Here is a 12,133-nt window from a genome sequence, read left to right on the forward strand (position 1 = left end):
TGGGGATGGGGATCCTGGGCCAAGGCAGGGTGGGGCTGGGAGTTTGTGTGCTGGATTGGGTGGGAGGCCTGCCCCAGCAGGGACCTGGAGTAAGGGCAACGAGTGACAAGTTAGAACCCACCAATCCAAAAACACATCTTGGAGCACGCGGCCACAAACCTCATCCTTTTTCCAAAAGTAGGGGAGGTGTCCTAGAAGGAAACTAGAAGAAATAGGAAACGTTAGGCTTGCCAGCAGTCACCGTTAAAAAGTGCTCCCTTCCCCACAGGACACTGTGAGTCCGTGTTACTAGGCCCACTTCACAGATAGGATGACTGAGGCTCGGGGAGGTTATGGTGCTGGCTCAGGGTCACCAGGCAGCAAGGACGCAGAAAGGATGCAAACCAGTTCTGACCAGCTCCAAGGCACAGAGGTCAGGGGCTGGCACATGGAAAGGGCTCAAAAATAATGTGTGATGCACCATCAGACAGTCACTGGATACTTACTCTGTGCTGGCACCATGCTAGCCTCACCCCCTGCCCTACCACATCAGCCAGATAATCTGTTATTGACCATATTAGAGGTAGCACAGCCCAGACGGGAGAGGTGAAGTCACTTGCCCACAGCTGCACAGCTGGTACCTGGGCTCCCCAAAGCCCTGCTCCCTGGGGGAGGGTTTGGTCATGTAAATCTGCAGTGTGATCACCAGATTGTAAACAGGCCCGGTGGGGGTCATCCTGAAGCACATTCCAAGGTGCCCATGACTTCCTGTCTCCTGTATGACTTTATTCCAATCAAGGTCACTGCAGCTACTGAATGGGGGATGATAAAACTGCACTTGGAGTTGCTGGGTTATGGAACTCACATTCTCCCAGGGAGAGACAGAGAGTAAATAAACAAACAAATAAACAAGTACTGCATCAGAGAGTGACGGGAGAAAAATAGAACAGAGTATGGGGGAAAGGAGTGCTGGATGGGTGTGTGGATGGCCATTTTACACAGGCAGGGCAGGAAATTCCCTGTAAGAGGGAATTGGCCACAATTCCCACAAGAAGTGAGGGATTTGGCCACACAGGTATCTGGGGGAAGAGCATTCCAGGCAACAGCAACAGCAGGTGCAAAGGCCCTGCGGTAGGAGTGTGCTTGGACAGTGAGGTGGCCAGTGTGGCAGGTGAGTGGCCTTGAGGAAAAAGTAATACAAGATGGGGTCACCAAGTTTGGGGGCACATTACAGAGAGTCTTGTGAGCTGCTGTCCTAAGTTTTGCTTTAATATTGGTGGGGAGGAGGCACTGGAGGGTTTTGAGCAGAGCAGAGCTGGAGTCCTCCTGGGTTTGAATGGGTTGCTTTGTGCTGTGCTGAGGATGACCAGAGGGCTGGAAGCAGAGCAGGTGGTCAGGAGTGTGCACTTTGAAGGCGGAGCCTCGGGACCAGCTGCGAGTTTGGGTGTGGGGCGTGAGAGAGGACGACCCCGGGGCTTTTGGCCTGGGCAACTGCAAGAATGGATGGAGCTGCCATCTACTGAGATGGGGAGGACAGAGAAGGAACCTGTGGCAGCAGACGCCATGGTGCCCACCTTGCAATTGCGCCAGGGTTGTCTCTGACTCTGCCTAGAAGGAGGGCAGGCCAGAAGTCCCAGGAGATGACCACGTGGTAGCAGCCCTGTCCCGATGACCCTAACTCCCTCACCTCTGGTGGGGCAGCTCTGGGGCATGCGCTGTATACAAGCCCCCAGCGTCCCCAGGGCAATTGCACCTCAGTTTTCCCCAGACGGAACTTGTCTTACTGGGATTTTTTTACCTTCTTTCTCTATCCACTCCCCCCTCAACCTGGGATCACCCCTCAGAAACTACATACAATTCATTTCTTAGGATTAGCTTCAGGGGCACAGGGCACAATCTGAGACAAGCGGATCAAGCAGATGACATCAGGGACTCAGTTTTGGCCCTGTGAGGTTTGCGGGGGACCGTGGAGCAGGAGGTCAGACACTCGGTCCGGAGTGCAGGGGAGGGCTCGCAGCGGAGAGGTGGTGTTTCCAGCCCGCCGCAAGGGGATGATGAGTGGAGACAGAAGAGGACTAAGGACCGAGCCAAGGGACAGCCAGCCAAGGAGACTGAGCAGGGGCGGCCGGAGGAAGGAGCGGAGCCAGCAGAGAGGGGAAGCCAGGCAAGAGAGCAGCGCGAGGGGGAGGGCTCGGCTCTGCCCAGGCTGCTGAGGGGCCAGGTCAGATGAGGACCCAGGGTGACCACTGGGTCCAGCACCACCGAGGTCACTGGGGACTTTGACCAAATCAGGTTCGATGGAGAGGTAGAGGCCAAAGCCCGAGGGCTGGTGGGTTCAAGAGAGAACGGGAGGGGAGGAAGTGGAGGCCCAAAGCCAGGCAGTGGTGGGGGTGGGGGGCTGCTGCGGGGGGTGGGCTGCTGCGCGCGGGGAGGGGGCAGCAGCTGGAGGGGAATGGGAGGGGGAAGAGAAGGGTTTTGTCAGAGCTGGGGATTCTGACAGCACATTATATAAACAGAGGCATGAGGCAGAAGAGAAGGAAAACTGATGATGGGGGTGGGGGCCGGGGCGCAGAGCAGAGGAACGGGCTGGCCTTGGCCGCCCCGGGCGAGGCAGGCGGAAGCCCAGGCGGAAGCGCGCGGGCAGGGCAGGCAGGTGGGCAGCTGCGGCAGTGGCGCCAGGAAGGAAATTCTCTCCCGCTGCTCCCTTTGCTAGGGCAAGTAGGAGGCAAAAATAAAAGCTGAGAGTGGATGGAGGAGGAGGTGACGGGGTTGAGAAGCAATAAGCCGCCGGGAGCGTGGGAGAGCAAACTGGGGAGGGAGGCGAACTCTGGCCCCGGCAGGGGGGCCCCCTGCAGGTGAGTGGCCTCGAACCACCTGCAGGAAGATGGGCCGCGAACATCACACACAGCTGGCTGTATTTCCAGAATCATCTAGTATCCTCACTCACACTGCCCAAAGCTTACATTTTGGGGGTATGTTCTCAGTTTTGAGGCACCTGAGTCAGGACAGTCTGGACCCTACGACCCCTTCCACGCCTGTGTGACCCCAGATCCTCCACCCTAACCACTGGGGTCCACTGCCACGTGGGGAGGAAGGTGAGTGGCACCTCAAGAAGGCAGAGAGCATGGTTGGGGGGAGGATCCCCACTGCCAGGCAAGAGCACTAAAAGCCATTCATTTTGGTTCCTGCAGGGGGCGCTGGGGAGGAGACTACACAGCAGGAAGACCAGGTGTTAGAAATGCGCAGGTAAGGCTGAGGGGATGGCAGAACACTGGGACTTGTTGTCAGCACCCCAGGCAGACAGAAGCCCACCTGGCATGCCCCTGGTCATAGACCGGTATGGCAGAGGAGCCAGGGAGAGAAAGCTGGCAAGGATTCCCCACCCCGCACCTCCCCAGCCATCGGGCTTCCTGTAACACTGTCATTGGCTGGCTGGGAATCCAAGGTTTCCTGTGGGCACAGTCACAGAGGTCACCTGGAGAGCCCACTGTGAAGCCACCCAGAGGGATGAAGGGAATCCACACAATGGCTGAGGAGTGGGCTACCCACTAGGGGGACAGTGAGTGTGAGGGGCCATGACTATGCCTTGTGCCAGAGGGACGGGGTGGTGAGTGCTCCGCCAGGCACCCAAAGTCCATGGGATGCAGCACCCAATACAGCCAGCAGTGGGACTCCACCATGGGTAGGAGCCACGCTGCTCCTTGTTGAATGCCCCCACCCAGCAGCTTGGCAAATTGGAGTGGAACCAGCACTGCTCCGGAGTCAACCTTGAAAAATTTATTCCAAGATAAACAAAAACTGGAAGACAGCAACCTTTCGTTGCTGAGTTTACATCCATTCCCACATGACCAGGAGAGTAGGGGCTGATGAGGAAGCTAAATCAGTGGCAGAGGAATAAAGAAGCTATAAATGTTTGTGTGGGATCTGAGTGTGGGGGGTCTGAGCTTTCAGCTGTTACGTGGATCGTTGCAGTGGCATGTTGTAATAAGAGCACAGACGAGGGGCCCTCAGGGAGCAGAGGGCCTCCTGGGGCCTCCCGCAGAATAAGGAGGATGAAGGGCTGCCTCCTGCAGCCAGAGGGTTCCTTCCCTGCAAGCGGGCAAAGCCCTGGAACAGCAAGGGGCAATGCCACTTCTGGAGACTCAATACACAGTTCTCTTGTCAAACAGTGTTGCCAATCATGGTTTAAAGATCCAGGCTTTTAATGCCAAAGCAGTTGACTTGTGCTAGAAGTTCCAGAACTTTCATTTAGTACAGTTTTATATTTGACCACCAACCAATTTTTAATCCAAAATCTTTTTTTATATGCATTGTTCAGTTCACCTTCTTAGAATAAAGAGCCCAACCATAATCATATTCATCTTCCTCCCACTCCTCCCTCCCCCCACACACCCATAGGTCACATGTAGACTCTGTGGTATAAGATTTGGGGAGAATTTATCCATAAAAAGAAAAGAAATACGGACACATGCTATTATTACATGGATGAACCTTAAAAACATTATGTGAAGTGAAAAAAGCGAGACACAAAGGCCACATATTGTATGATTCAATTTATATGAAATGTCCAGAATAAGCAAATCCATGGAGACAGAAAGCATATTAGGGGTTGCCAGGGCTGTGGAAGGTGGGGGAAATGAAGAGTGATGGCTCATGGGTACAGGGTTTCTTTTCTGGGGTGACAAAAAAGTTCTGAAATTAGTGGTGATGGTTGCACAACGCTGTGAATAGACTAAAAACCACTGAATCGTACACTTTAAATGGATAGATTTTATGGTATGCAAGTTACATTTCAATTTTTTTAAAAGATGATTTAAGTTCTGCCTTCTCAAGACAGAGAGACGCAAGCAGGTCACTTGAGTTTATGACAAGGCCAAGTAATGATGAGACTTATCAGAACAAGCACAAAACTCACTCAATTCCAAGTGTCAATGGCCGACTTGAAAACTTAAAAGGGTGATAGTATACATAACAGAACTGGCATGAGATTTCCACCATTTAACCTTGAATCACTATTTATCGAGTGTTTGCTATGCACGTACCACGTGCCGCTGCTGTGCTAGACGTCAGGGACACAGCAGTGACTGAGACAGATGTGGGGCCTACGTGAGAGACAGACACTTAACAAGAGGTTGCACAAATAATTACCCAATTAACATTATGCTGTGAAGGAGAATTACACGGTGACTTAAGGATATATAAAAAGAACATATTTGGGGGAGCAGGAGGAACCTCCCTGAGGAGTTAGCATTTAAGCCAAACCTGGAAGGCTGGGGTTAGAACCACCCAGGCAAAGTGGAAGGCAGAGCTGCTAAGCAAGGTGGGAGAGGACACTGGGAGGGCAGACAGCCAGCAGGGAGAACAGTGTCCTCCCTATGTCACCAGCCAGCCACAGAGCTCTTTCCTGAACCCACCAGAGATTCTGGCTGCTAAAGCCAGTACATCTACCTTGTGCTGGAGATAGGTGCCTTCCAGAAGGTTCATGTCCTGAGATTTTAAAAAGTGTATCTAATACCATTGTTTATTCATTCATTCAACAAATATTTATTGAGAATCTGCAACATGCCAGGCACTGGGGATACACAAGCGAACACACAGCATCCCTGCCCTCCCGGGGCTCACATTCTAAAAGGGGAGACAGACAGTCAACAGGTGAACAGACAGTCAACAGGTGGAAAGAAGGTAACTTCAGAGGTGATGGCCTCATAAGGAGTTTGGGGCTGGGTGGGCTTTACACAGGGTGGTGAGGGAAGACCTGTTTGAGATGAGCAGAGGAAGAAGCCCACCATGCCCAGGCTGGAGAAAAGGGGAACAGGAAGACCCTGGGGAAGGTAAGCTGCTGGGTGGTAGGGAGCAGAAAGACTGGGGCAGCAGAGAGGAAAACAAGAGGGAAGAGAACAGCATAGAGTGGGTTCTGAGAGCTCAGCTGGGGCCCTGCAGGCCATGCAGTGGACTTGATTTAGAACTGGATTTAGTTCTAAAGTGACAGGAAGCCCTCGAAGCAGGGAAATGACACATCTAATTTAAGCTTCACAAAGCTAAGCTTCTGGGGGGGGGTTGGTAAGTTGGGTGGGGGTGGGGACCAAGAATGGAATGGAATCACTAAGGAGAAGACAAATGGGATGCCCCAGGATGGAAATACAAAAAAGGGAATATGACCAAAGTACAGTGTGCTCTAATCCAGGTGGACCCTGTCCAAGTTCCAAAGTTACCAGCACCCACTTTGGAGCCAGGCTGACCTGGGTTTAAATCTAGGCTTACCAAACGTGTGACCTTGGGCAGGTGACTTCGCCTCTGCGAGCCTCAGTCTCCTCGTCTGAACGATGGGGTAACAATAGCGCCTACCTGGCAGGGTTGTCGCTGCCAGCACGTTTGTGGGGCCCAGCCGAGCGCGGTGGGCGCCCAACAGCTGCTGCGGCTGTGAGTAATTTGTTACTAAGAATAGTTAGCGCCCCTCTCCCGGCCGCCGTCTCCAAGCGGCCCCGCGCAAAAGGCGAGGCCTGACCCCCCGCCTCGACGCCGGCTTAGACGCGGCCCCCCGGCCCCCAGTTCCAGCGCCCCAGCCAGGCCCCGCCCCCACCCCCCTGCTCACCTGGGCCGCGGCGGCCCGGGGATGTGCTCGTAGCGGCTGCGAGCGCGGTGCACGAAGGTGCAGCAGAGGCCGAAGGCGAGCAGGACGGCGCTGCCGAGCAGCAGTAGCCCGGGGCTCATGGCTCCGGGGCAGGCCAAGCCGGGGTCGGGGCCGGGCACCGAGGGGGCCGGGAGGCCGCGAGCCGACTCAGCTGTCAGCGCCGCGCGCCGCCTCGGCCCCAGGCCCCGCGCGACCCAGCACCGCCCCCGCCCGCTCGGCTCCGCCCCCGCCGGTTCCGACCCCGCCTAGGGCGCTCCGTCCCCGCCAACCACGTCTCCGCCTCCAGCTCCAGCTCTAAGGGCCCGCCCACGCTCCGCCCCGCCCCCTGAAGCTCCGCCCCCCTCAGCACCGCCCCGGCCCATACACTGCCCAGAGCATGTGGTCTCCACCAATCACAACTTCGCTTCTGGCTCCGCCCCCGCCTCCTTCAGGCCCAAGCTCCGCCCCAACGGCAGCTCCGCCCACAACGCGTTGTCCCTAGCAACACCGATTCCTCCGCGCACTGTCTCTGCCCAACACCGATTCCAGGCGGCTGCACGAAGTCCTGCGGGATGGCTCCGCCCTCTCTGGCGACGCCAAATAACGGCATCTCTCCGCGCGCGGCCGTAGGCCCCTTCCTTTCTCCCTAAAACCTTCCTGGAGACCTCATCCCAGCCTCCAAATCTCCGCATTACACCGACTGTTCCCAAACCTCTCCCTGGAACCCCAGGCCCCCAAAGTTGGTGTCTCCAAGTGTCCCCGGGGCGCCTCCCCTGCCCACCCGTCCGCGCCGAGCGCCCGCGGGGCCCACGGACGGAGACCAGGACCCCCGCGGGACGCGGAGGCCCATGCCTGCAACTGAGGGGCGCACAGCTGGACCCGAGGCTCCTCCAGGGTCTCATCACCTCCCACCCAGGGAACGCCCGTCCGTGGCTCTGGCCCGGTCCGCAGTGGGCACCTGGTACTCAGGGCCGCCCGCGAGGGGAGGCGGGCGACATGCGCGGGTTGGCCGAAAGGTGTGTCAGAAGTAATAACCGAGGCTTTCCTCCCTGGTGTGACCCGCTGCTCCTTTCCGTTCCGGATAGGACTGAGACGCCGACTCTGGGCCCCCGGAGTGAAGGCAGCGGACGGGAGGGCCAGGCGTGTCCGCTCCTAGTCCGGGTAAAGACCCCCGTGCTGGGCAGGGGCGCCCAGGAGGTTAGGTGCTGCTGAGCCCCCACGCGTGGGCCGGTCCTGGACAGGTCTGGCGGTTGGAACACGGAGACCTGCGGATCCCGCCTTCCCCCCTGTACGGCCAGGGACAGCCCAGCCGGGAACAGGGCTGCGTGCGCTGCAGGGTGGCGGGAGGGCCAAGCTTTAAGAACTGCGCCCGGCACGGAGGAGGCAGGATTTCTGCCCCGGGGCCACTGCAGCATGGACAGGCCGGCAGCCAGGCGTCCGTCGCTGCGGGGGCACCCAGACCGGCCTACGGGTGGGACTCGGGGACGTCGGCTTGCCACCGCGCCCCCGCGTGGCGGCGGGAAGCAGCGGCAGGCGCGCGCCTGGGGCTTCAGGCTGGCCTAGCGGGGCGGGGACGGGGAGCTCAGACAGTTCCCCACCTCGTGCGCTGTGAAAGCTGCAGGGTTTGGGGGCAATTCGGAGGGAGGATGAGGCTGCAAGAAGGAGGGTGTGGACTTCCTGCATGCTGGCAAGTGAGTCGGGGTAGTTAGCTAGGAAAGGAATGTGACATGGCCATGTTTAGTTTCCAGTTAGTGCAACGGCTCCCTGAGTTTACAAAACGTATCTGCTGTGCGGTGAGGACATCCTCTTGCCTCTCTTCTCTTTGGACCTGGAGCAGTAACTTCAAGGCAGGGCCAGATCCTGAACAGCTCTAGGCACAGCCTGGGGCCCCACATGGGGCGGGCATAGGGCAGCATCAGGTACAACGTGAGTCTTCGTGAGTCGGTCCAACTAGGGCGGATGGGGGGGAGTTGGCATGAATATTCCCCAGCACATCCGGCAAGACCAGGGACCTCTGGCTCAACATATTTCTGCCCACAGAGCAGCCCTTGTCCCCAAGCGGGCGAGCCCACGGTCACGCCTCTTCCTGGGCACCAAGTCCACAGCTGTCCCATCAACACTACATTTGATGCCCCCAGCTTTCCTGTGGTCAGGCAGGGAAACGCGGGCTGCCCACCCAGGCAGGCAGCACTGCCAGCCACCAGCAGAGGGCACTGCCTGGAAGGGCATTGCCAGCCACCTGGCCCTCCATGCGAAGGTCTAGACTCAGCTATCCAGTGTGGCAGCTGCTGGCCACAGGCGGCTATTGAGCACTCGCAATGTGGCAAGTCCAAATTGAGATGTGTTGTGTGTGTAAGATACACGACAGATTTCATAGATTGAATACCAAAAAAATGTAAAAAAAGTCATATTTGCATATGGATTACCTGTTAAAATGATACTTTGAATATGTTGGGCTAAATAAAATATACTATTAAAATTAATTTCACATTTTTTTTACTTTTTTAACATGGCTTCTAGAAAATTTTAAATCACCCATATGGCTCATACTGTGTTTTTGCTAGGTAGCACTAACGTGGACAATGACTCTCAGAGTATGGCCACTAGGCCAACAGCATTAGCATCACCCTGGAACTTGCTAGAAGTGGAAATTCTCAGCTCCACCAAGACTTACTGAGTCAAAAACTCTGAGATAGGACCTAGCAACCTGTGTTTTAGGCAGCCCTGCAGAACTTGATTCTGCTGGAGTTTGAAAACCACCAATGTAGCTGACACCTACAGGGAGTGGTTTCCCAGGAGGACTTGACGGGGTGGGGGTGGGGATACAGGCACAGGAGGTGGTTCTGAAGCAGCTGCCCTCACTTGGGTGGCCTGGCAGGGCAGAAGTCCAATAGCCTGGGAAAGGAGGTCAGGCTTGGGAGGGTGGGCCTCTAGTCATCACTGCCTCTAAACACCAGTTTCACACCCCCTAGTGATCTGTCCCCTCATCTGGAAGAGAGAGACAGTGATGCTGAGGGTACCTCATGGGGCCATTGTCAGGATCAAATGAGCCAATACACCTGAGGTGCCTGGCATGTAGTAAGTGTTCAATAGAAGCTAGTTCTTAGCAGGGGAGGTGGGGTGAGGACAGATGCCCCCACAAGAAGACTTGGGTTCTACATGTTAGTGTGGAGGGTCTCTTTCTCCTCCTATTTTGAGGATTTCTTCCCATGTCATTCTGATGCTGCTCCCTCCACATGGCATGCCCGTCCCCACTCTTTCCTGGACAGTTGGCAGCTGCCAGCATGGACACCACCAGCCTGGCATTGAGCTTTCTGTTCAGGAAGCAGCCTGGAATGTGCTGAGCACATCTGCGACGTTACCTCATTTTTCATCTAATAATCCTGCTGACTACCTTTGTTTTCCAGTGAGGCTCAGAGAGGTAAGTGACTGGTGCAAGGTCACACAACCAGGACGGGAACCCGGTCTCCAGCTTCCTTGAACCTCCCAAACATCTGCAAGGTGTAAACGCAGGGGTACCTTGAGGAGCTGGAGGCCGCCCACTGGTGTGCTTGGCTTCAGCCACTGATTGGGGCTATGGGAGCTGTCGTCAGGGGAGAAGTGCGGCCACCCATGGCCCTGACCCAGCTGGGACTTGCCAGAGGGACACAGGTGAACAAGGAACAAGCAAGGCTCAGTCAGGGCCTGGAGGGTTGTTACCTGGACCATCCCTGCAGCACAGGGTCCCCAGCTCCAGAACTAAGCTGTGTGAACTTGGGCAGAGGTGGCCCCTCTCTGGGCATCTGACCCAGGCTGCTACCTGGAGGCTGGATTAGAGGCCCTGAGGGTGGAGGCTGGCAGGGAAGAGGGGGAGCCTTGACCCCATCCGCAGAGGCTCTGGAGGACTCTAAGGCAGGACTGAAGTCCCTGGGGACAGAGTTGCTCGTGAATGCTCCCTCAGTGGCCAGCCACGGTGGGGAAGTGAAAGGAGCACTAGACAGGAAGCCAGCTCTGCCCCTCCCTGAACTTGGGGGGGGCATTCAATGCCATCAAGGCAGCACAGCAGAAAGGCCCACAGCTGGGGCTCCAGAGCTGGACTGCTTGGGTTCAAATTCAAATTTTGGCTGTGTGACATTTGGCAAGTGATGCCCTCCCTGAGACTTGGCTTCCACATCTGTAAAATGGGGAGATGGGTTGATCATAGCCCCTGACTCGTGTTGTTATATAACAGCGTAAAGACTAAGTGAGTGACTGGCATATGAGACTGTGAGCAGTGCCTGGTGCGCAGTGCTCGGCAGAGGCCCCCGTCCACCCTTTTTACTACTTAAGAATGGCAGTCAGCCTCCTTCCCAGGAGTCGAGCCACCACCCAAAGGGGCCTGAGAAGTGATGAGTCAGGGAGTGGGGAGGGGAGTGCACCCTGCCTGGAGGACTCACGGCCCAAGGCTGGCACTGCCCAGAGGAGAGGAAGGGCCTGGGATTTCACCCCAAGCTCCTTCTGCCAACCCCCCATCCCTCTCTGAACAGAACAGCTGCTGGGACCTGGTGAGCAGGCCCCTGGTACCGCCATGGTCAGAAGGCCTCGAGGACCACCGTGCCTTCCCTGGGCTCCAGTCTCAGCCTGGCCCCATCTGGCGACCTCTCCTTGGGCTCATTTTTCCATCTGCACGGTGAGGAGTTTGGCCTGGACAGTTACCAAGGATGCTCCTAGCTCCTAACGCTGTTCAGAATTTCCCTGCATCCTGGGAAATGCCCACTCAACCACCACTGGGCAGCCGGAGGCTCGAGAGGAGCAGGAAGGCACTGCCTCGCAGCCAGGCTGGCACCCCACACAGGACCCTGGCACATCCCTGGGCTAAGCCATCATGCCAGTCTGTGGGCACAGTAGCACTGGGGCAGGGGAGTGTAGAAGCCAGGGTGCAGGGGGCTCTAGAGCTAGGCTGCTAAGTTCAAGTCTGGCTTCTCCGGTCCCTCCGGCTGGGTGTCCTCGGTTCCCCGCTCTGTAACAGGGGAAGAAGAGGGCTGTGCTGAGGATTGAATGAGACAGCACATGCTTCCCAGTCTCACACGGTGCCCAGCACACAGGCCACACTCAGTGGCAAGGCCCCACAGGGCCAGTCAAGCCACTAGGGCCTTGGTCCCTCCCCAACCCCACTCAGCATGGAGGGATGACGAGTCTGAGAGGGTGACCTCAAGCTTTCTCCTGCCACCTATGCTACACGTGGCTCCACTGAGCAGCTGGCAGAGCCTGCTAGACTTGGGCCTGTACCATCTGCCTGCCTGGCGCACCACCCGGTGCCAGCTCGACTCCCAGAACTCAGCACAGGAATCAGCCCCCACAATGCATAGGTTGGGTCTGTGCGCCTCACCCGGACCACTTACACCCCCTGACATGGGCCATATCCTGTCCTCACTGCCCAGTGACTCATCTGTTTACCACCCCTGCCCACGCAGAGGCTGAGCCCAGCTGTCCTTAATGCCCCTCCACAGGCCTGGCGCAGAGCAGGGCTGAGGACTTCGGTGAGCAAAGGAACCTCTGCCTGGGAAGCAGGAGGGAGGCTGCAGG

General features: G+C 56.9%; 1 protein-coding gene across 1 annotated transcript in view; it reads right to left on the bottom strand.

The window, feature by feature from the left end:
- Positions 1 to 6,775, bottom strand: part of LOC123640115 (cholesterol 24-hydroxylase) — a 36,770-nt gene extending 29,995 nt beyond the window's left edge. The window contains 2 exon segments of the mRNA XM_045554483.1: positions 122 to 202; positions 6,572 to 6,775. Coding sequence (XP_045410439.1) covers positions 122 to 202; positions 6,572 to 6,690 — 200 coding nt within the window. The 5' untranslated portion in view covers positions 6,691 to 6,775.
- Positions 6,776 to 12,133: the final 5,358 nt, after the last annotated feature.

This window comes from Lemur catta, chromosome 1 (assembly GCF_020740605.2).
Source record: "Lemur catta isolate mLemCat1 chromosome 1, mLemCat1.pri, whole genome shotgun sequence".
NCBI lineage: Eukaryota > Metazoa > Chordata > Mammalia > Primates > Lemuridae > Lemur > Lemur catta.